Raw genomic sequence first — 25937 nt, forward strand, 5'->3', positions numbered from 1 at the left:
TTTCTGCCCCCGTGCCTCTTTAACCTATACTAACTATAATTTTAACCAAGCCAACTGTATCCCCGATATCTAAAAGTTCAGGCCGCTCAAATCCCTTCTTTTGGATCCTTTATAGCTGGGTCCTTTTTTCCCTGGGATGCACAAGTTTGGTTGCGTTGTTCACAGCTAGCTGCTTCTCCGTCTGTCCCTAAACTCTTAGCGACATTCACCCAGCATGTTCTGCCACCAAGCACAAACAAAGCAGCAGGGATTAGGGTTTGTCAGCCCCTAGTGTCTCCCGAGACCAGTTAAAGGTCTGAGACCGTTGATCAAACATTTCCCTGTCTGTCAGTGATTGGCCTGGAGCTCTGTGGTGTGTCTCAGGCTCACACAGCTCATCTGTATGCCTGCTCTGCTGCTGGGAAGGAACATGCATCCCTGCCTGGGTGAAAACGTTTGAAAGTGCTTTACATGGTTTGTTGCTTCAATAGTCCCTTTGTGATTCACTAGCTACAATGAGTTAGGTATGTGCAATGCAAATGTGTTCTTGATTTTGTGGAATGGCCTTTATTGTAGTGTGGGAATGTCACAAAATCTTTACTGCATGTTGACTAATGAAAGCCCATTCTTTTCCTGCAACCTATCTGGAAAGTCTGGAAATTAAATGCATATAACCACAAGAGCCATGGACAGGCACAACATCATACCCTTACTGAATTAGTGGGATAAGTTATATTAGTAAACTCCATAGGAATATTGCTCTGTATTTCTCCATACAGAAGGGACAGCTGTTTGAGGCAGGCCAAAGCCACCCCAGAAGCAAAGGGAAACAAGCCTGGCTGAAGAGCTGGTAAAAGACTAAACATAATGGTCATGCGCAATAACAGAAACCCACAGCTTCATTGCCGGATTAACATAAAATGATCAAAATCAGTGCAATTCTAAATAAGAATTTCATATTCGGCCTGTTGGGACATGCCTTGACGTTCAACATTGGACTGGATATATAGTTAGGGCAGCCAACCATGCCAAAGTAAAGGAGACAGTCAATTTATTTCCCTGTTAATGGGTGTGTATTTTGAAGGCCAAGATGCCAACCTGTCGAGCAACAACCCCGGTGTTTCCTGGGTGAAGGGAGACGATGGGCACTGCTGTTCCAGGTGGGTTACTCTCCTGACAGAGCTGGGATCAGTAAGGCTTGGCACTGAAGGAGACCTGACGAAAAGGCTTCCCTCATGTATGATTGCAAGAGGAGAGGAAAGATTCACCATCAACTAGAAACCATACAGTTATGTCAGGGGTCAGAAGAGGATGAGATCCTGGCTCTTATGTTGTGCTCCACTATTCACACAGCTCGAAGAGATTAATTACCTTCCAGGACTTTACAACTGTTATTTGTACCAAGAGGAAAAGAAGAAACTACAATGATTTATCTGTTTTTTTATATTGATGTTTTTCATTTCAATGCTACTCCACAGAAACCATTATTCCACTGACCACTGCATGCAATGTTCTCCACACTGGGGAACCAATACAAATTCGTTCCAGTAATGCATGTATCTTTATGAGTGATGGGGTGTTGTTGGGCTCAGCCCTGACTGGTCTCCAGTACTGGCCGAGCACTTGGCACCCTCAGCAAAAACCTTTCCATGCTGACTAAATGATAGGTCCCTTTTCCATCACAGAGCTGGCAAATGGTTTGTGGAACTAAGAGAGCCTGAAATGGCTTTGCCTCAGTGGAAATATACGAGTGGTTTCACACAGTAAATCTGTGGAGCTGGCACCCAACTGCTGGCACCGGCTCATGACTGGTCATCCAGCAGGAGTGGGGAGAGTTCAGAGGACCCTAATCATGATAAACAATGGATGTCTAAGTGCTTTAACATCTTGTGGGTGCCGAGGTCTATCACACTGCAGTAATGAGGAGGTCCTACCTGTGTGGAGTGCTCTTTGCACCTGGACATCCTAAGTCCTGTGTCCCTCTAGAACAGAGTGTCTGTTAGTGTTATTGTGTGACTGCATGACTACATGCCCTCTGGCTCATGTGCGACACTGTGAAAGAATGTTGGTACTGAAATGAGAGACTCCAAGGGTAAGGAATACATACTGTAGCAAGGATGACACAAGTGATGATACATCATGAGTTACTGTCACCTGATATTTCTGCATTGTGGTAGCCCATTTAGTTGGCATCACCCCTGGATCAATTCACACTAGAAATATGTGTGGAACCTTGTGATGGTAATACGGCACATAACTCTCCTAGCGCCTGCTGACACTGGGTCTGGTGGATGGTGCAGGGCCATCTGGGTGGCATGTGCAAGGTTTAACTCTGGCACCAGCAGGCCTGACTGGCCTCCTGCCACAGAGATTAGGGAACTGCAGCAAAACCCCAATGTGCTACATCTGCACTGCATGCTCCTTAACTGCCTCCCACTGTCTGCGGTTCGCGTGTCTGTGTTGAAGTGATCTCTGTAGGTGCAATCCTCTGTCTCACCTTCTGGAATACACTGCACAGGTCAAACCTTTCATTTTGATGGACAAAGTGTTCATCCAGACTCCAGATAACACTCCTGACAGCAACCAATAATACAAGCTCTCACTTTTGCATTGGAATTTGGATCAAAGCGAAAGAGGGAGTATGGAGAGGCATGGAGTGAGGGAAGCAGAGCAGCTCTGTGTTTCTGTCACCTAGCTGTGACTCCCTCTCTCTGTCTCATCCTGTCTTTGATAACAGAACCCGTAACAGGGGCATGATCACAGACAGCAGAGTGAATAATGCAAAGTCCCACTCATCGTTCCCTACTCCCTGTAGCTCAACCTCTGGAGATGTGTGTGATAGCAGACATGAGATGCAAGATAGAAGGAGCTAGATTTTCCTAAAGACAGAATATTGTTGTTTCCTTGGTGGGATTCGATTTAGAGAAACCACTTGTTGGGCAATTTACAGCTAGACCTCGCTCATTGGGAGTGGCTTGTTTAAAAACAACAGTTTTAGCAGTCAACATCTAGGTCTACAGGTTACTGTGTCAGCTTGATTTGATATAATTCTGCCAAAAGATAAGCAAATGTAAAACGTGGCTATCAAAATAGTAATTTAAGTGCACAGAGGAGGCTGTTGGACAGCCAGACATCTCTTCAAATAGAGGGTGACAAGGGAGGACGATCACCTGGTTTCGTTCCCTTTGAATTACAGAACTGTGCTAATTCGTTATCAAATCTGAAGTTCTTCTTGTCCTGTTCCTGATATACTGTTATATAAAGGGATTTTTTCTGCACTCAGCATTCGTTAATCAAACCATAAATGCTGTGGTTGTCTAAAAAAGGAATTGAGTAAAAACAAAATTATATTAAGTTCCTTATATTCACAGTTGAAAGTAAGCTATGTATTGATAGTGTTGTCTTGACAACTGTTATCTGATAGTATCCTGAAAATGTTTGAATACAATAGCAAAAAGTTGTCATCCATCTCCTCCCTGCAGCTATCTAAAAGCATGCAGATTCATAAAACTTCAAACCCCGCCTACTTGACAGCGTCTGTTTACGAAAAGTCACGGGTACAACGTGGACGAAGGGAGAACAGAGAACATCACAAGGAAGAACTTAGAGGTACAGAGAGGACGCACCAAACAGTCGTAATTTTGTCCACAATAAGTTGAAAAAAAGGATTAATAAGAATAGAGTTCAATGCGAAGTGCCGCAAGTGGTGTGAATTGGAAGCTTAGTTTTCATTCTGTGCCTGTCGGACGCACTCTCCACTGACTGGATACATTCGCACCAGCTCATTCAACCCTTCCCAGCTTTAATGGAGGCTGTATGATAGCAATGGCGAGGCGCAAAAGGCACGACGCTTGGAATATTTGCGCATAACCATAGCTTAAGTTTTGAAAAACGACTGCGTGAAAACTGTAATAAGGGCAAACCAGTCGGAGCGAGATGGAAAGCCCGACGGAGAACCCAACCAGGGCTTCGGAGTATCTGAATGAGCTGAATAAAATCATCGAAACCCAACAGGAGTTATTGGAGAGACAGAAGAACAGGATAGAGGACCTGGAGCAGCAAGTGTCCGACTTATGCACGGAGAACGCTTGTCTGAAAGAGCAATACCAGCGGCATTTAGCTACTTGCAGGCTGCAGCAGAGCAACAGCCACGTAACACTAGATGCTATAAAAGAAAACATCACCCAAGAAAAGTAAGCATTTATTCCACCCATTCCACTGTCGTTGAAGGTTGACAGACACTAGCGACACTAGTAGCCTACTGTGTACTTTCTCAGTTTACTTTACTCGTACGTCGTTCTGAATGAGACTTCATGAGACTTCTGTCGAAGGGGGTAATATTCTCATTGGTAATTCCATTGTTAGCGTCCAATTATGTCCAAATTATGGCATCGGACACTGTGCACAGCTAAAATAACTAGACAATGTTTTAACATACTCAATTCAACCAAAGAGAGATTGCGCAAGAAAAACGTGTTATCTCTTTGGCCTCACTATTTCCTCATACTGGTCTGAGCTGTTGGGCATATTGAATGGTCAGTTTTACGCACAGCACGGTCACACAAGAGTTGTCCGAATCTGTGCAGGACAGATCGTTTCTGACCGTATTTGGAAACCCTTTGAGACGACTTTAAACAGATCCTCAAGCACTTGTGCAGCACAAGGACTTGCGCTGGTCAAATCTCAGTATGGCTCAGTTGTGTACAGTGGAATATAAATAAGGCAGTAGGAAATACTGCATGCATACGTTCTATAAAACCTATGCATTATTTTTTATAGTAGTATCACTCATTTGCCATCCATGTCTTGGCTGTAAAGGCTGTAAATAGTCTGTTATGTCATCTAATTGAAATTAAGAATCAGCTTGGCAGCCATCAAATTCAAAGATAGGTTTAATGTATAGCTGCAAATGTTTCCCAAACACACGGATGGTGTTACTCCTCTCTCCCATATGCCCTAATATACTCTGTTTTAAAATGTAATCACTTGGAAGAAGTCCAATGAACTGAACTCTGCTTTGTAACCATTTCAGTTTTATCAAGGATCAGACTGCCTGTCAGGTCTGCTGATGTTGTGGAATCAGCTGCTCCTTGTTTGGTAACCTCCTTCTGCAGAGGTCTTACTGGAGCTAGCTTAGCCTCAACGTGCTTGTCTTTTAAGTGGATTTCATGTGCGGGGCAGGGACATAAATCCAGGATATTTATGGAATGTGGTCTGTGCTCTGGAAAAGGAGCATAGCTGGTATAGATCAATTATGCAATTACTTCCATATGTTTCATTTTTATGTTAGAATGGCTGCTCTTGTCTAGCCCTGGACAGGGTATTGCAGGGCAGGACAGAGGTACAATATATCAGCTGTGGCAGGGCTTTCAGGATTACCCTTCTTAGTTTACTGCTGTGTTTAAAGTCCACTCTCTGCAGGTATTATCTCTCTAATGCCTTAGTTTGCAGACACTTAGCTCAGCGTTTGACAGTCTACGGGATCTTGTGACCGCGGGTGACCTTAGTCTCATAGAGAGTCATGGGACGTGTGGCAGCCAATCATTATGCATGAGTCATACAGATGATGTCTTAGCTGATGGATACAATAGAGGACTCTGCCATGCATGCTTTTAAAAATACATTTCACCTCCAGAGTCCAGCTGATATGATGATGATGATGATGATGATGATGATGATGATGATGATGATGATGATATCTTAGAAAAGTCACCCTCTATTTGCCCTTCTCATCTGTCTCCTCATGGTCACAGTGTAGGAGTTCCTATTTAGTTCTGAGAGACTGCTGGACTACTTCCCTGCTGATCCTGATGAAATGTGACAGCAGATATTAATGTAAAGTGGGTTTTATGGACGGTTATAGAAGCCTAAATGCCATCTAAATGTGGTTGGCTGTTTAAAAATGCTGGATCCTTAGAAGAGCGATTTCAGTGGTGTACTAAACTGTACCTTGTACAAGTTTAGACTGCTCCGGAAGCTTAGTTGAAAATGTATGTCAAAGTAATCTGGTTACTAAATCTACTGTGTGTGGACCACTTTTTGAATCAGGAGCTCATTTGGGTTTTATCAAGTGTGACTAACCTACTATTTTCTCTGACATTCTTTTCTCTGCCACTTATCTTTACTTGTCTACACACCTTTCAAAATCCCAGACCAGTGAACAGTGAATCAGAAAGACAATTGGTAATGGTTGTGTGGCCAAGTCAACAGATTTCTCAGAGGATTCTGCATTGTGAGCCCTAGGGCAGCATCGTCTGTCAGGTTCTGAGGTACTGCCCTTACAAAGGTATTGGAAATCATTCCTGTAGCTAGTGGCCCTAAACAGGGTCTATGAACCCTATCCCATGACTGACTGCATGAGAGTGTGTGTTTGTGTGTTCCTTCCATAGTTAAGCAGGATATGAGTAGGGTCAGGAGTAGGTTAAATTGCCTAGGTCTGAACTCTGGATACTGGAGCATTGAGATGAAACAGCTTCAAAAAGCCAGTTAAATCTCATAAATGCCTATACAGTTCTTGGTAAAATAACAATTCCTGCTCTCACGCATAAATGAACACACACGCGTATGCACACACACACTCACAAACAAACGCAGACAGACGAATAAGAGAACATGTTGGTCATCCAGACAGAGTCGAAGGAGATGAGGAGAGTGGCTCCTCCTCACAGTGACTCCTAACCAGCCTGTCTTGTCAGCTCTGTGAAGGAGTCATGCTGCCCATACAGTATGCAGTTTCCATATAGAGAGCTCAAGACTAAACGGTTTATGTTTGACTGCCTGACACAGCATCATCTCCCGTCTTGTTGCCACTATGTCATTGAGTGACAGGTAACCAAACATGTTCAATTACAATCGCACAATCAGAATTCAGATACAAAAATTGACTTTGGCGTTGTCTGCACACAGTGTAATGCAGCCATAGCAAATTCCCAGGTCAAACACTTCACTGACTCAAACATTTACCCATTATTACACAAGTTACAAATTGTTATTTCCAGTGGATTATGGTTATGGCTATTTACTTTCAAACAAGAAAACAATAACTGAGAAGAGTGAATTGTAAGGGTGGTATTTACTGTGTTTTGTGTGCAACACTAGTGTGGAGGTTTAATCAGAGGGGTTTCTCTCTGATCTGAACACGTCCTCTGGGGCCTGTGGAGGAATGGTGTTTGCAAGGGCTTTCATTTCTTATCTCTGCAGATGCATCTGCAAAGTCCCGTTTAGCATTCATGCTGTGTCCCTGGCCTGGATAGCCAACATGCTGTAAACAATAATTGGGATGCTGACCTGATCATTTCAAAGATAGCTTCTCAAACCATCAATGCTGAAGGAGAACACATGTAACTCAAAACACAAATCAGTTAACTTCCACAGAAAACTCTGTGGAACAACACTCTACTGCAACAAGACACTTGGAATAATAATATACAGTGAGTGTACTAGGCAGTCACCCTGGGTGCTGGTAGAGAGTAGGCCATGTTCAGACTGGTGAGTGCTGCGGTCTGGTGTCTCACAGAGTGAAGCTCTGTTGATGTCACACAGAGGGGCAACATCAAGTGGACCCAGGGGTGCGGTTGTCAGGCAGCCATTTTGAATTCAGCACGGAGCCCAGCGAGTAAACAAACATGAAAAGCATTCTTGCCTGATGAAATATTGATGGACAGTGTGACAAATCATAGCCTGCTCCTGAGCTCAACCCAGTGATGCTGTAACGGAGCTCATATGAACATTAGTCAGAGCTGATGGACGGCCTGGGAAACCTGGGTCTCCAGTTGATGTGGAAGTAGCGTTCTGCCAGCGATGTGCCACAACACTGTTTCTCTACCACATTCACTAGGTTGTAAGAAATGAGAAATACTCCATGAAGATCGATTTAGAGTTGCAGCCAACTTCGTTGCTCCTAAGTATCTGTACTCCATTTTCATGTTTTTTTTAATTGGAATGGATACCATGCCCTTTCCAAATGTGTTACATTAATGTGGTCATCAAAATGTCGATGGCTGTAAAGAGTATGCTTTGACAACAAATTGCCCCGTCTCTGCTTAATGACCCTGAAACACTTCCGAAGGTTACCAGGTCTTCAACTGAAACAATAACACTTCTAGTCTTCGACAAGGTGATTTAGATGCGCTTTTGTACCAATTACTTGCTGCAACTGGCAGCAAAAGTGTTACGACTCTTTACAGCACCTATACACACAATATTGAAAATATAACGTATAACACTGATTTTGCTGAAATGTTTTTCCTAAGAGACTATAAAATGTCCTTGAGCCCTCTGGAGAGAGCCTGCAATACAGAGATTGGCAGGTTCTTAAATAGTTCACCTAAACTCATCCCAACAGCTTTAGCGTGTGTTTTGGGACCTCTTAGCAGGAAATAATGGCAGGATGAAGAAAGCTGTTTCCTGTGGTTCTCAGGGATACACTCATTCACCCGGCGATCTGCTGAACAATCAGTGTGCCAGGCCAAATTTACGAGCCCACAAGCTCCTTCTCTCTGGCAAAAAAACCTTAATGAAATCCCCTCCTCTAGATTAATGTCTATGCAGGGATGATTTGCATTCTGCCCCTCCTATAAATCTCTGGCAATGGCTGAAGACAATTTGAGACTCCCACACAAATGCAGCTGGCCAGCCTTCATCTTTTAATGAAGTGCAGTTTCACAAACACAGAGGTGGGCCCGCCCCTCTGAGAGTGAATAGCTGGAGCGCTGTTGGAGGGCCGCCCGCCCTGCTGACCCCTGGCCCGGACAATCAGCCTATTAAAACAAAGTTAAGGCTGGTGTGTGTCCTTTTGATGTGGCCGGCATCCCCCTGAGAATGGCTAATGAATGCTTTAATGAGGCCTCTTAACTCCATCTGATAGGGTTGCTGGTAAAGGCCATACTAAGGGGGGCTCTGGGTGGAGGAGGGTTGGGTGGAGGGTGGTAGGGTCAGGCAGGCAGGCAGGCCTGCTGCTGTGGGGCACAGCTCCAGAGCCAGGGTTTAATTTGACTTCCAGCAGTAAAGGGGAAAATGTTCTGTTGTTCATTCCCAGTGACGTGATAACACCATTTTTGAATGACCTACCACACGGATAGATAAGAACTATAATGTGGACTCATTTTTAAGAACAATGTGCTTAAAATGGTAATCTTAGACTAGTCTGCAACTGTAGGCACAATTCTGGTGCCTGTGTATTCCACCTGTGCTCTGTATGAAGATCACATGCCTTCCTCACAGCAAAGGCCTATTGACTGACAGATAGACCCTTTAATTTTAAGGGCTCGATTCTCATTATAGAGGATTTGATAATGTAGAATTTAATTGAACTCTAATAGAGATGGGATTTGCTCACGCTCTTATTGCGGCTCAGTTATTTGCACTCATATACCAACTTTGACAGCAGTAATCACCGTGCTATGGCTCTAGGTCACAGTGATATGAAAACATAACATTACACCAGATGATTTCATTACTTTCTTGTTAGATCAGTCGTTTTCTCAACAATATCAAAAGAATGAAACCGAATTTCACTATTCATTGTTTTTTCCTTTCATTTCCTGTCAGTCCAACCAATCTCTGCCCCTTCTTGAACCTGCTGATGTGACTGTGTCCCTGCCTCTTGTAGAGGGAGCGGGGCAGGCTGCTTGAACCTGCTGATGTGACTGTGTCCCTGCCTCTTGTAGAGGGAGCGGGGCAGGCTGCTTGAACTGTTGCTGCCAGTCCTGAATAGCCATGGGTAAGAAAGACCAGTCTGTTGGTCTTGGCTGTGGTGGTGAGAGCTAAGTCCACAACTACAGTAAACACAGAACAGGAATCAGGAACCGGCTATTCACCATTTCAGAGAAATGGAACTGGTTTTCCTGACCTTTCCATGGCCAGTATTACATCTCAGATCTCTGAAATATAAAGTAGAATTCAAGCTTTTAAGATTAAAGACGGAACCACATCGAAGACAATTTCACAAGATTTGCTCTCCCTGTTAGACAATTGATTTACATGTCTGCATGCTGTCTTCTGAAATGGATCTAGCTACATTAGAGTGGCCTTTTTCCATCAGTATGCACAGTGGTCTGCGAGCACTGTTGAGTGAATTGCTATCACGGACAGCCAGAGTGCATTTCCATTCTGTCAGGGGCTGCATTCTCTGCTTTACCTTGGCCTTTAATGGAGAGTCTGAAGACTGTTAAAAATCCTACCAATATATTCTGGAATGCGTTTGAAATGAAAATGAAAAGAAGGTTTCTTTGTGTTTATCCATCTTTGTTAGGACAGGAGGTTGAGTCCTGTGGAGGAAGAAAGTGCTCCACACAGACCTCTCTCTCAGGAGAGATGCTGCAATAATAATTGTGGTTCAAAATCACAATGGCTTGTTAAAATATCAAATTGAAAAGAGGAAATAGCAGACTTCCGCTCAGAATTCATGAGCTTGATGAAGCCGAGCCAGAGTGATGAAGCATTTTCCAGCACTTTGTCATTAAATGCACGGTCCCTTGGCTGACAACCATAGTGATGACTGACACACTGTCCAGTACCAACTCTTAAAGCTTGCTTGCTTGCTCCACCACTCCATTTCATGTCGATAGGTGCTTGCCTAAATAACTTATTGACCACTGTGCCATAATTGCGGGAGTAGCTGGAGAGAAATGGGAGTGGATGATTGAGAAGGTCACTATTCTCATCAGTGTGTGTCAGAAAGACAAAGAGAGCATGTGTTGGCAGGTTCATACATTTTGCATTCTTTGCACGCCTGTGTACGTGTGTGTGTGTGTGTGTGTGTGTGCATGCATCTGAGTGCATGTGTGTGGATGTCTGTGTGTGTGTGCGTGTGTGTGGAGTGTGGAGTTGGGCTAGTCCACTGCTTCGCTACTGAGGTGGACTAGCCCAGGGGGTCATGGTATAGATGCTCTCCATAGAAGGATAATGAGACTTTCCCATAAGTAGCAGAACACAGCAGAGGATCACTCTTTCTCCTTCCCTCCGCCTAACCAGACACGTATCTGTAATTAGTGGTTGATTAATCAGATCACTGAGATCTCAGTAATAAGCTAAGTACACACTGTAACTGTGCAGCGTGTTGTTGCCTACGATGATGAATGCGCTTCATTACTCAGCGGATTGAGGAAGGGAGTTGCGCTCAGGGAGCTGGTACACACACACAAACACATACACACGCACACATACCGTACATGTAATCACACACACATGCACGCACACACAAAGACACAACCAGAGGAGAATACCATCAACGTGGGATGTGGATTGGCTGAATCTTGCTTGGCTGAAGTGTTTCTTGTCAGAGAAATAGATGTTAGCAATGACATGAGAACGTGCAGGGGACTTTGTGAAGTTAACTATGTTTTCAGGAGCCCAGTATGAGGGAGCTGTTGTTGCTGAACCAAGCTCAAGACATTGATCATTCAGTGACATTGTTGTGAACTAAAGCACAATTGGAAAATTGCTTTTCTTCGTTCTTTTAAAAATTTTATAAATATCCTAGTGTTGTCAGAGTAACACTCTCAGCTCACAAGGTGTCATTTGTTTACCAAAGCCTGTTGTGTATCTGTCACTATTATTGTTCAAACACACAAGCTGGAAATGAGACTAGGTTGGAAATTTCAGTCAAAAAGGATGTTTTAGGTGTTCTAAACTTGAGTCAGTGGTTCAATTCATATAAAATGCCAAGCAGTGCAGTGGACACATGTACAGAGCCATTGGCCTCCACACACACACACACACACACACACACACACACACACACACACACACACACACATACATACATACATACATACACAAAATAGCCCTCTTACAGGGAAAACTAATCATTAATAATGCACCTCTGCCAAGCGGTAATTACACATGATTTTTACACCCAAGGAAAGAAGGAAATGGCCATGCGTGAACTTCCTTTATCATTTCAGTTTCTCTCTGCTCTCCCCAACTTATAATGGCGGTGGGGTAATTATAGTGACTTTATCTTGAGAAGTGCTAGGACTAAGAGGCATGTTTGGCCTTCAAGGTTTAACCCACCTAAATATTTTGAGGAAGAATAATAAATAATGTGAACTAAATTACTGAACAGGTCAGCCCCGAATCTATCCAAGGATAAAGTGTCTGCTTAAGGAGGAAGAATAAAGATACACTGAAAGATAACAGAATAAATAGAAATGAAAACGTTTTAAGTTGCTCATTCTTTTTTACATCACATTAATTTGTAGGTGTTGAATAAGGTGTTGTGTGTAATGGCTCGCAGCATTATCCATAGACAATGTGCTAACTAAAATTAATGAAATCCGGAAGCCATTATCAAAAGAGCGGTTCTGTGCACTTCTGCAGTTGTGTCAAGTTGCGCTTACTAATGCAGAAAGGGAGATTGATAAAATCTGAGTCAGCACCTCTCCTCCTGCTGGTGACTGAACCTTCCTCTGTCCTGACCCTGTCTCCCCCTTCAGAGAGACTGTACACTTCTATCCTGAGGGAGAGGATGTCTCCCCCTCCACACACACACACACACACACACACACACACACACACACACACACACACACACACACACACACACAGAACAAGAGTATGACAGAAACTAAGATTCGGTTCCTGAAAGCAGGTGGATCGAAATCGTCTACCACAGAAAATTCAGGCTTTCATGAGAATTTATGGGAGCCAACAATCAGTGAGCCCAGTAAGGTTTTCCTGTAGAATGATACCTCCAATGGGAGCTGGCATTTCATACATAAAGGGACTTTTGAGGTACCCCAATGCCAGTTTGAAGCTCTTGAGGAGGGGCAATGCAGAAGAAAAGAGATTAAATCAAGTTTAGTCTGGAGACTTTTGACAGTGTACAGCGACATAATCTCTGGCGGTTTAGCTGTTCTTCAAGACTGCTTTCTACATTTACATTTAGTCATTTAGCAGACGCTCTTATCCAGAGCGATTTACAGTAAGTACAGGGACATTTCCCCGAGGCAAGTAGGGTGAAGTGCCTTGCCCAAGGACACAACGTCATTTGGCAGAGCCGGGGATCGAACCAGCAACCTTCTGATTATTAGCCTGATTCCTTAACCGCTTTCTGCCCTAGAAACCCAACTTTAGACTTAATTCCATCCATCATTCCCCCTGACAGATGTACCAAAGATAACCAAAGGTGTTATCAACAAACAAAAAAAACAGTTACTTAGTCATGTCCAGCACGTGGTTTAACCTGCAAATTCTAAGTTGTTTAAAATGTGTTGGCAGTGCCTTCACCCTTCATCCTGACTTTTTTGTACACAATGTTCCCATGTTCACACAGTGTCGTAAACAAGGCTCTGCCTAAGCTGCTGAAGCTCATTTGCATTATAATAAACAGCCAAAAGGAGAGCACTGAAACGCTCTTGTATAAGGACAGTTGTGTATTCAAATTTGTATCCAAGACTCATTCCGATTTATGGTTCACAGTAAATGTCAAGTAGTTCCTTCCTGAATATGATGTATTTTCTGGGGTGTCAACAGCACTGTCTTGAAGAGATGCCATCTTCTACTAGACAGACAGACAGAGCCAGTGAAATGTCACAAATTATAACATTATTCCTCTGGACAGCAAAGAGATATGTTGTTGCCCACAATATAGTATAGCTCTGTGTCCATACCTCCTTCATAAATGATGACATTGATAAATACCCTTGTAATTGTGTAGGTCTCTTTTGAAGCCTGCCAGGGGGATACAGAATGTTTAAATGGTGTGTCATTGTAAGAGGGAGCTGTCCAGGGTTCTGACCACTTCAGATGGAATCTGTTAGAACTGGAGAAAGAGCTGCTGCTTAGGTCTGTCTTGACGTGGGGGGGGGGGGGGGGAGCGGAGGGGGGGGGGGGTCGAACTCACCATTTTTTATTCATCAAGATAATTGGAGATCATGGATTTTGAGTGATTTCTGCTCGCCTATCATACCATGAAGGCTTAGTATGTACAGCAATCAATATGCTCAGTAATTGGCTTTGAACAGAGGCTCTGGTATGTGTGTCAATGGATCTCATCACTTCATATTGACCCTCTGTTCCCTGGTGCTGTGGATGTGGTGGAATCAGACCACCACACCACAGGATGATTATATTGTCCAGCTGGATTTGGGGTTTGCTCAGCTTGTAGAACTTAGCTTGTATTCGAAAAGCACTTGAAACCCAATTGAGAAAGGGATGGATTGCAATGTTTTCTTCACAACAACTCTAATTAGAAACGGATCACCTATCGGCCAATCACGAGCTGATAATCAGAGTGACAGCAGCACAGTATGTCAACAGTCCATCTCTTGTTTGACACTAAAATAACTTAATTAACGAGGATGAGATCAATTGAACATTTATTTCAAGAACAGTAGTATACACTTCTGTCTTTTTTCCACTTCAACTAATCATTGTAGAAACAGAAGAACCTGATGAAACAGGACTGTCTTGTGTGAGAAATAAGATGATGGGGTTGAGAGAGGGAGAGAGAAAGTGGGCGAGCGGGTGAGAGAAAAATAATCTCTGGACACAGTGGAGGTCTCCAACTACATATGACCACCATCTCCTCAGCTCAGCCACTGCTCTGAAAGCATCTTCCTGCATAACGACAAAAACTATCACAGCTGCATGCTAACTTCAGCCATTGTAGGAAATACTAATTGTAGGAGGGAGCTGAAGGTTTCACCTTCACCTACAGCCCATTCTCCATGTGAAGAATGTGTGTTCCAAGGACATAGATCTAGGTCATAGATGTATTGCCTTAGAGTGTTATGTTCCAAAGGATAGTATGTGCAAAGCCTGCTGAAATAGTATTTCAGAGAGTTTGTCTGGGTATGCAGAGTGCCATTAAGCTGAGTATTTCTTGAATCTTGAGTGTAGCACTGGGTACTGATAGGACACAGACAAAATGTACAGCAGCCTTTCCAGCAACCTCTTCAACAGTTGGATAGGCTCTTTGTACCAGTTTTCCCTCACACATGCAGTTATTATAAAGCTGCAGTCTTTTAGTCTGCCTGGTTGAAGTGATTGAGCCATGGGTTCTTCTGAGTATGTCAGAAATGTGCTGCTCCCTTCCTTCAGAGCCTCTGGCGATCCAGAGTTATGTATCTATCTTTATGAGTTTTTGGGGAAAACAAAATCTGCAAATTGATGAAAATAAAATACAAATATTTTTGCAATAAGCCTTTGTTTTTCCTCCCATTTTCTCAGCAGAAACCGAATGTGGCTATAATGTGTTTTGTGTCTTCATTTGTGACATTGTTTTTCACAACTGTGTCACTGTGCCATTTTAAAACAATAGCAATGTCGTTTCCAGGCAGTAAAGCCATAAGTTTTAAGTTAACTTAAATGACAATGGCCTTAATAATGGTATGTTTGTCTAGTTATGTCATTTGACTTAGGTCTGTTTATTGTTATGCATTGTGCCAAAACCCTCAAACTGTTTTCTCTTTCTATTTTCAGGTCTGAATGTGAAAGTTCCAGAACGGTCAGGTATGTACCCCTCTCTGGTTAAGATCCTCCTCATACTGCCCCTAACTTCCTCAATGTAATCAGCTTAGGTTCCTTCAGACTTACATGGCTTACTTCAGTATGACTGTCTGATCCCTGTTCCTAGGGTTTTACATTTAATTGATTTTGATTGTCTCACATTGTTTTCTTTAGAGTTAATTCACAAACAGCAAGAAACTTAAATGTGTACCAAGTGATTCGAGTGACGAGTGATCACTCAGTTTGAAGATGATTGCAGTACGTCTTATGAGGTACCTTTTGTCGCTTGTTGTAGCCATTGCAGCAGGAGAAATTATGAGTTTGTGTGTTGGGTGCAACCCAAGGTTAGCCACTGTTGCACTGTTTATGATATGGGCTCTGTGCCAGTGGATTTATTGGTATGTCTCTCTTGACAGAGTGAAGCTGGGTGGTGATTTAAAGATGAAATAAATATACATCATTTATGTGACTTGACTGGTATGTAGAATAGGAAAGGCTTTGTCTCCAGTGGTTGAACACAGTTTTAGTCATCAAAGATATGTGAATATTCTCTCTTTCTCTGTCTGTGGTGTCTTGGGATTCAAACTGTGTCTAGACTGGAATATGATGATGAATAGACTAGAGGGAATGTTCTGTGTGTGTGTGTGTGTGTGTGCGCGCGGCGTTTTTGATGCAGTTTGTTTGGAATCTTCCTGAGTTTATTCTCTGCCTGCCTAGGGCCTCTATGGTTCTATTTTGGCATGTGACCGAGGGCTGGGAGTTTAGAAGTTACTGTATATGTCAGGCTTGGTCCGTGCCAGTGTATTTAATGTTGGTTGTGTGTATGTGTGAAGCACCGTGTTCACCCACTGGGCAGCATCCTCGCCAGCCTTGCCAATGTGCTAACGATCCAGGCTCTCTGGCTGAGACTCAGACTGCACTACTCTCTTCTTCCTGCAGACCAAACACTTTTTCCAATCAAAGGTGACAACTGGTTTCTGGGACACCAGAAAAACAGCTTGTACTCTGGAAAAAATGACTACGGTAGTTGATTAGTAAAGCAATGTCTCTGTGAAGAACAGACATTTCTAAAACATTCACTTCTTTTAATCTGAGACCTATTTGCTAATGATGCTTTTGCACAAAGATTTTGTCGATCACTGTAAATAGGACCCAATACCACATCTCTCCTCCCCACAGGGCAGATAAAACAACTAATATTCCCAGGACAAGCACATTAAATAATCCAACAACCTAATATGTAGTGCTGTATGGAGCTAGCCTGCTTAAAATGGACACAACCAATACAATTTCCAATTAAAACAATAATAAACCTTCCCAGACAAGCAGCCATGGGGTATATTTTATAAACTCAAAGTATTTCAGTATTGTACTAAAGCTGTAAGCTGTTAAAAAACAATACAAGCGCAAGTACTCTCCTGAGACTCTCCCCAGACTCATAGTCATAACACTTCCCCCTCTCCCTGTTAAAATGCCAAACCATAACCTAAACACAACATGACTGTTAAAAATGTGTGTTACATGGTTAGCAAGGTCTCGGTACCATTCATAATTGAATTGTCATTGAACTTAGCACAGGATGCCATAAATAAACGGATGCCTCGGAGGATTGCTTTGTTGTGGTTTGGTGATGCTGTGAATTTGTAGAGTGTAGAAACGAGCCCTGGAGTGCTGTCTTGTACGGGGAAACACACACACCCACACACACACACACACACTTGCTGGCTAATGAGAGAGGAATATCAACATGGCTATGTTTAATTGGCCCGTTCCTCTCTAATCAGAATGGATGGCTTCATTCAGACAATATTAAAACCTGCATGAGACTGAGACTCAGACAGAAACAGAACACAACAGCCTCAATGACCTGCTTTTCTGGTTCTGTTCTTCATGTGAATGGCTGAAGATAAGATGGTCACTGGGTCCTTGACTCTGTGTAGCGCTGTCATCATGTCTTTCAGCAGCCCTGGTGTAGAACAAAAGATGAGGCTAGCAAACCGCTGCACTCACACTTTCACTCCATCACACCGAGATGGAGGAGAAATAAAGAAGACTTATTATCCCCTCTGTAGCTATGGTAATTACACATAATATGTATATTTCAGTCGATTTGGGTTTTATTATAAGAAGGCTTTTTCTCGAAATGACAGTTACCTGTATTATTGTATTTTATTGTACTGTATGACTATTCATCCCACACTATTACCTATATTTTTTTTATATATTTATATATTATACACGATACAGTATTGTGTCCATGAGACTCCACTGCAGCATACTCACTGTGTCCTCTGACATGGTGCTGGGAGAGAGAGGATTGTCCTGTGAGCATGCTGGAAGAGGACCAGGCAGGCAGGATGGGCTGCTGTTCTGTTCATCCCCCTGTCCTCCTCAGCAGGGAGGTGTGGGGGAGAGCGAGAGAGCGAGAGAGCGAGAGAGCGAGAGAGCGAGAGAGCGAGAGAGCGAGAGACACAGACACAGAGAGAGAGAGAGAGAGAGAGAGAGAGAGAGAGAGAGGGAGAGAGGGAGAGAGGGAGAGAGGGAGAGAGGGAGAGAGGGAGAGAGGGAGAGAGGGAGAGAGGGAGAGAGAGGGGGAGGGATTATAAAACCTCCGCTGTTATTACAGTGATGAGGATAGATAGAACAAAGCCCTGGCACTGCTCCTGATGTGGAGGTCAAACTCTTCCCCTGTGGAGGTCATAACAACGGTGCCAAAGAGCTCACTGTCTGCCTATTCATCCTGGGGTCTAGGGAGGATCTCATGCAATTGAAGATATTGTGACGCAATGATGATGGTAGCAGGGTGGAGGTACAATGAAAGAAGCTAGGTCTCTTCAGATGGCGGTGAAGAGCTGCATGGGGTTTCCAAATGACCTCGGCTCTACTCTGGTAATCTTATCAGGTGAGCTATTAGACAGGGGTGGAATAATGATGACTGTTTAACTGCGACACTGCAGTGTTTTATCTGGAGGCGGGACATTCCTGTAACAAGGTGATCACTGTGAGAGGGGCAGAACTTCACTGCCCTTCCTCTGCTACAACGTTTGACCTGTGACTGCTAGTGTTCTCCTCCTTCATGCAGTGTGACTGGCTGTCAGACCAGCAGGGCTCATGTTGCTCCCCGGGGACGAGAGGCTACCGCATCTCACCATCTGAAGCCTCCTCTTCATCCTCCTCCTTCTCCTTCTCCTTTGAGCACTTCCTCTCCTACCAGCGGGACTGGCAAGGCTGTCTGTTGTCACCGCCTCATCATTTCCCGTTGCCATGGAGAGACATGGTCAATGTTGATAGCAAGATTCTGATTCTGAAGGGCACTGAGCACGCTGTTTGTCATTGAGTGGTTTTCTTTTTTTACAAAAGCAGGCGTTGCTTAGGCTTTGCTTAGGCGGCCGCCTTAACTGAAAAGTGCTGAGGGAAACCCTGTTGTATATGTAAATGTTTTTGAAATATGTTGACATGATTTGAAGCCATCTGCTGCATGTTCTGGTCCACAACGTATAATCAGAGCCACTTCAAGAGGATGAGAAGGAAAGCAGTCATGGTCCACTGATCCCAACTTAACCAGCTACAGAGAAAAGCTAATTAGAATTTGTGAAATTAATAATTAAGTGTGCTGAAACAGCAGCAAATGGCATCAGTCGTGATTCAATTAGCAACTGATATTAGTCGAGGGTCGTGAGCAGAATTTAAATATTGAAGAACGATTCTCTGAGCAGCAGAAGTTTTCAGTGAAGGTGTTTTCAAGCGATGCAAACTGATTGTGATGGCATATAAGGCAACTTTAATTCCCTGTATCCATATTTTTCAAACAAGTCTTTCAAAGGGCCATGAATTTTAATGGAGATGCAATCATAAGGATAGACCCTTTGGTGTCTTCCTTTACTATTAAATGTAATGAGATACAGATGTCACTTAAGGTTAGGAAGGTAATCCAAATTCCCCATTTGTCAAATCACATACACATACATGATGTGGTAGATCTGATCAGTCTTGTGACTGCATCTAGCAGCAGACCAGGTGCTGTACACTCTGCCATGTCCCTTTCTTGTGTGTGTTGGTCCCTTCTAGAGGAGCATGACTGACAGCAGAGTAGAGAGTTGATCCATGCCACTAAAAGCAGGGCTAAGAAAACCTCGCTAACTTCAAAAAGACAAGTGAGCAGCACTGCTTGCTTACTGTTAAAGGAGCTCTGTCTTTCTGTCTCTGTCTGCTGGGATGCGCACGTCTCTCTTTAGTCCGTCTTTGGGTTTCTTTTTTCTTTTATCTTCTACTGCCGCGCTCTCTGTAGAAATGAACGGTATTCACAACATGACACATTGAAAGTGGTTCTGTTTAGTGCTCCTGTCAGCTTGCTAGACAGCCTCCGCAGGATGTGTGGACGTGACCCTTGCCCTATGAGCTTGTATCTCATAGACACATCTTTGAAAATACTCAGCATAGCTTCTTTGAACCTACTACCGTCTGTGCCGCCTCAATGATTCATGACTCATTACGAATTAAGTGCTAAGTACTTAATACTGTACATAATACTGTTGTTATATTTACTTAATGCTGCAGCAAAGGATAAATGATTTAATAATGTTAGAATATAGTTCTGAATAATAAAAATAAGATGCTCTTTATCATGCCCCTTATGGGTCACAAATGGCGAACATCTGCAGTATTATATTGTATGAAACATCACATTGTTGGCCATATTGCTCTGACATTTATCTACACAGAATAGGACATCTGATTTCTAAAGGGTTTTCTTATCTCCTCAATTGGAGTCCTTGGTTTGTCAATTGTCCAAATTGTGTTTTCTCTTGCTTTCTTCTGCATCCTCACATCTTTGTCAGATCTTCAAAGAACGCAGGTTTATATTGAATTACTAAATGTGAATGGCATGAGTCTTGAAAACACAATGCTGAGACTCTTAGGGTACAGTTTTTGCCGAATCCATTTATCCAGCTCTCAAAGGTGCTCTTGTTACCTTGGGATTATCTCTAATGGACACAAACGCCCATTATCCCTGACCTCCCTGGTCAGTGTCCTGGAAGATGGCTCCATGTTGTCCAGCATGGTGGTGATGACAGTTCTCTCCCCCCTCCAGGAGACATGCCTCTCTGCCTGTGGACGTGACAGAACCCCGCGGGGCCCTGGTGTCTGCTGGCTGCCAGAGAGGCTTCCCTTGTCGGAAGTGGAAATCTGCCTCCTTTGGGTACAGTAACATCTTATTTTTTATGAGTATCTTGTTTGATTTGGATAAAAGGACCAATACGGTACTGTGACAGCCGAATATGTTCTGTTTTGATGTCAACATGTCACCATTAGAGCCCGACCGATAAAGGATTTTTAAGGCCGATACCGATACAAATATTTGGTGATTAAAAAATCAGATATTCCGATATTGGGCGATATAAAAAAATATTAAAAAAAAAAAATATTGTAACAAAACAAACGGATTTCCCTAACAGTAGTTATTTGTAATTTACATTTAGTCACTTTTAGCAGAAGTTCTTATCCAGAGCGACTAAGTGCAGGGACATTCCCCGAGGCAAGTAGGGTCAAGTGCCTTCCCAAGGACACAACGTCATTTGACATGGCCGGGAATTGAACCAGCAACCTTCTGATCAATAGCCCGATTCCCTAACTGCTCAGCCATCTGACTCCTGAGTCAACATCTGTCTGTTCTTCTGCTTTGATAATGACATTGCATTTTCTTCTCTGGGACATTGTTTGCCTCAGACTCATGATAATCTACACATTCCCGGCAAGCACTGAGCTCATTAGCTTGTCTCTCTAATGATGTATGATACTGCTGTATAATACCTCTCACTAGCACTTAGCCACCAGCCAGCGCTGGGCTGGAGACTGAGAGGCTCTCTCCAAATGAGCAGACATGGGCAAGATGAGAGCACACAGAGCACACACCAGTGGGACAGACTGGAGGCTTCAAAAGGTTCCAAAGCCTTTTCATAGCACTGTGCTTCATCATTAAATAGCAAATTGCAAATTTAGCAAATTGCTTGCTCTTCTCATCCACGGTCCAAAAATACACCAGGATTCATTTGGAATTGTTTTGTATTGTTTACTATCTATTTTGGTGGTAACCAGAGGCCTGGACCATCAATGTCCTGCAAGCTACACTGTTGACCCTGTCGTTGGGCCCATGGTCTGCTTTAGTCTTGCATAGAAGCAGGGGTGACGATGAGTATAACATGTATTGACGAAGTGAGGTTAGTCAATCCATTGAGGAGCTAACTGGTTAAATGGGTTGTGACTCAGAGCACAGTGATGACTGATTGAAGTGAGATTGTTTGTCTTTGCTATTTTGTCTCAGCAACACGGCTTGTTGTTTGTGCGCAATCATCTCACTACGTCATTAGCATAACGAGACACTCATTAACAATTGTCTGACGACACCGAGGAGCAATATGCCCCCAAATATCTGAAGAGTAATTGGCCAATTTAGTTATTTGTTTTAGTACTGTACTCTGCAATGTATCTTAGACTTCAAGTAATTAGCACGTTTTTAGAAGTTGATTGGAATTCACTGCTTATTAAACCAAATGTTTTATTAGGATGTAAATGTTGTAATACAGTACCTATAAGCAAGAGTTCTTGAGATATTCCAACAATGAGGTTTCATGATACCTGTGCTTTAATTGCCAGTATTTGCTCTTACCTGAAATATACTAGGATTTGTTAAAGTACAGCATTAGGTCTTACCAGAAATGCCCTTTAAATAACGAATGGTTATTATCACTATATTCACTTTTGGGTCAGATGGTAATCAAACATATTTCCAGAAGCCATGGCTCTGACAGTATGTATTCTTGACACAGTTTCACAAAAGGGATGTGAAACATCTTCTATTTCCTGAGTAATAATTCTCTTCTACGACCCGCTAGGCCTTGTAAGTCTGGCAGTCAGTGATTTATCTTCATGCCTGTTGGACTGTGTGTGCTAAGGTGGGGGAAGAAAGGGGGATCTTAATGTGTGCTGTTGTTTCATCTCCTGCTGCATGCTGAATCGTTTTGTTGATTTCAAACAAATATTAAAACATTTGATGAAAATATGAAATTATGATTGTCAAGTATAAATAGTTTTCCTGTGAAAATCTTGTCTTTGTTTCTCTGTTGTTTCATTGATGGCTGGTGGTGACAGAATCAGTTAAACTTAATGTTACGGGTGGAAATGTTCTATTATTTAGAATAGGCTTCTGGAAGTAATAGGGATGTTTGGTTTTAGGTCTTGAGGTTCCTCTTGTACTGTAGGTGAATATGTTTATACAAAGGACCATGTCAACATAAAGAGTTTCTTTCATGTTACTTGTAAAATGAAACAGAGGAATATTAAAGGACTGGCAATCACACTGAATGGAACAATACTAACAGGAAGTTATTCTAGAAAAAGTGCAACTTCCCTCTCCATACTGTATCTGTCTCACTTGCTGCCCTTCCTCTTATCCTCCATTTGTTTCTCTAACAAATATACAGCCACAAACTACTGTATGATACTGTAGCAGCATTAGACAGAATAACTTCAACACCACACTACACAAGTGGTAGCCCACATAAAGTACAGATAGAACAATATGTCTAATTCCATGAACTTGTAAAAGGCAGCTTGTATCTGTAGTGACTAATAGAGAGCCCTGTGGGACTGTTAGCTAAGCTATGCTACGTGTAGCCTTGCTGGTTGTGATGATGGTGCTGACTCTGCTCCTGTTGGTGTAACTGGGACAGCACAACCACACTCATTAACCTCTGAGGTAGAACTGATCTCTGCAGTGATTAATCGTGCTCACTGTGCTATATTTACAGTAATCCCCCTCAGTGTGGTACTCATCAGAATATATATATAGTCTTTATAACATCATTACACAGCTTCTTTTACTATGGTAAAAGTTTTTATTTTTATTAACTCAGATTGAAGACAACGGATTTGTCCCAGTTCTGTTGCAAACTGGTTAATTGTGGACTGTGTTAATTTATAATTAGATTTACTCCCAAAACAGAGGCTTGTTGAGTCTCCGATTGCATTCCTTGAAAGAGTGAGAGAAAAGTGTGATAAATGGTCAGACTTGCTAACTGTAACACTCCCAGACCTCAACCAAAGCCCCCCCCCCCCCACAGAGAAGCAGTGACTGCAGTGACTGCTTCTCTGATTCCGATGTGTATTTGTGTATGTTACTCCCTGTCTGGTGTTCAGTTGTTGACTCGTGAGTACAGTCTCTCTACACTTGTCTGTGACATTCGGAAAAGCGTGTTTTTGACTGCAAGTTGAGCTCAATGTATACAGTTTTATTGAGAAGTAGGCCAACAGTGTCACTGAAGCGTAGCTTATGGAGAGACAAGATAATTGCTCAATATGCTTGCAGGAACCAAACGGAATATACAGCAGCAGAAGCATCCAGCTGTAAGGAAACTTGAAATTAAATTACATACAGCCTGGAAATCAACTGGTGCATGTTGAAATGTGTTGCCTGAAATGTCTGTCATCTGAAAAAGATCATCTTATTTCAAGAGACATCAACTGAATTTATTGATTACTTATTAAACAAATGGACAAACAAGGATGTTAAAACTGTAAACTGAGTGGAAATAAAATAGATTACTCTTGCCAAAGGCTGGAAATATATTGCCAGTGGCAGCCTGCTTTGTCCAGAGGTGAAATTAATGTCTCTTTCCTCAAACTCGAAACTGTTCTACTCCCTCTCTCTTAATCTTTTTCCTTCCTTCCTTCCTTCCTTCCTTCCTTCCTTCCTTCCTCCCTCCCTCCCTCCCTCCCTCCCTCCCTCCCTCCCTCCCTCCCTCCCTCCCTCCCTCCCTCCCTCCCTCCTCTCTCTCTCTCTCTCTCTCTCTCTCTCTCTCTCTCTCTCTCTCTCTCTCTCTCTCTCTCTCTCTCTCTCTCTCTCTCTCTCTCTCTCTCTCTCTCTCTCTCTCTCTCTCTCTCTCTCTCCTATAAACATTGCATATATGTGATTGTGATGCGACTTGGGCGAGGGATGAGGCTCGAAGGTCATTCATAGGTGTAAACCTCTGAAGATTTTTACATCCCACCAGTACTGTTCCCCTGACGAAGCAGAGCGGCAGTAATGCCTGTGGCATTGCTCCCTCATGTTTCTCACGAGTTCCAGGTTCTTATGTGAGATCTGAGAGCAAGAACAGGATTTGATTCAGTAGCTCCATTTCATGCATTAATAATTCAGAGTCTTTATGATCTTCATTACGGTGAACGGCTATTTCAGAGGCAGTGGTTATCTCTGGGCCCTGCCGTAATAACACTGCTACTCAAACCTATTGATTACTGCAATGGCCTTCCTCCCCACTCACATGCACCCTGCTGTTAGCCCGCAGCCAAGGGCTTATTGGTGGTGTTGAATTCAGTCAGGGCTGGTGTGGAGGCTGCTGGGAACACACTTCAGCTGCAGCCATGCTGAGTGAGATTGGGTGATCATTTTGTACCATATGCACCGCTGGATATGTAGTGCATGAATATGAATGGAACAAATGCTGTTTGTCCAAAATGTTACATAGTGTTATTGTACATTCCATTCCTCAGACCTTCTGTTGGGCATGTGTGTGTGGTGTGTGTGTGTGGTGAACAACCTTAGCACCAAGCAGTGAACCGTCTGAGCTTTACAAGCTGCTCTGTGCATCCATCGCTCTTCATGTACACTGTAATGAAAGTGCCTACCAATCACATAAAACCAGCCAGTTGTAGGAATTCTTTTATTGCCCTATTTAGTTACTACTGTTGCTATTGTAAAACCTGATTCCACCAGCTGGAAAGTCACAACACAACAATGATTTAATAGGCTGTGAAAGAGAGACCCACTTCCATAAAGTGTTTGAACCCCTGGGAAAAACGGGGTATTCTTTGATGTTACATGCTTCCGTGTCGTCATCACATTATGTAGGACTTAATTATAGTCTCCATGCTATGCTGAGAAGCTGGGAGACTGGATCAGAGAGTGCTATCTCAGTGATGAATGAGACTCATGAGTGGGTTTCACTCTGTCTGAATTGGACACAGGAAACCAGGACAGGCTGGGCTTGACAATCGCATCCCCTACTGTGGTCAGTCGTCTTGCCACCTGTTTCCCTGCCATCCTCACTCTGAGCAATAGTAGGACACATAACTAAATTGTAGTGATCAGTAGCTGTGTGTGTGTTTGTGTGTGTGTGTCTGTGTATGTGTGTGTGTGTGCACATGTGGAGCATCCATTTTCCCAAAGCTCCCCTCTGTCTGGTGTAATTGTTTTACAGAGGGTGTCCGTCAGCCTACAGGCTCTCTAACAGACAGAGGTAGCACCACAAACAGGCCTCATAGATCTCACTGCACGTCCATGGAGCAAGACCAATGTTCAAATGAAACCTGCTCCAGCATCAGTAGCTATTCATCATGTTTCTTCCTTGATACTGGGTAAATGCCGTCTCTCTTAAACTCGTATCTCACGTTGAAAATTAAACTCGTTGAATCACAGTTTTTGGATGTCGTCAGACTATTTTCCCCAT

At 43.0% G+C, this 25937-nt stretch overlaps 1 protein-coding gene across 2 annotated transcripts in view; it reads left to right on the forward strand.

Moving 5' to 3' along the window:
- Positions 1 to 3570: 3570 nt before the first annotated feature.
- LOC134018878 (IQ motif and SEC7 domain-containing protein 1-like) overlaps positions 3571 to 25937 on the forward strand; it is a 77577-nt gene continuing 55210 nt past the window's right edge. Inside the window, exons 1-3 of one of the 2 annotated variants that reach the window (XM_062459195.1) lie at positions 3571 to 4172; positions 15406 to 15435; positions 20525 to 20632. In XM_062459195.1, coding sequence (XP_062315179.1) covers positions 3916 to 4172; positions 15406 to 15435; positions 20525 to 20632 — 395 coding nt within the window. In that variant the 5' untranslated portion in view covers positions 3571 to 3915. The remainder of the gene's footprint in view (positions 4173 to 15405; positions 15436 to 20524; positions 20633 to 25937) is intronic. The other variant, XM_062459202.1, reaches the window with a different exon arrangement.

This window comes from Osmerus eperlanus, chromosome 4 (assembly GCF_963692335.1).
Source record: "Osmerus eperlanus chromosome 4, fOsmEpe2.1, whole genome shotgun sequence".
Lineage (NCBI taxonomy): Eukaryota > Metazoa > Chordata > Actinopteri > Osmeriformes > Osmeridae > Osmerus > Osmerus eperlanus.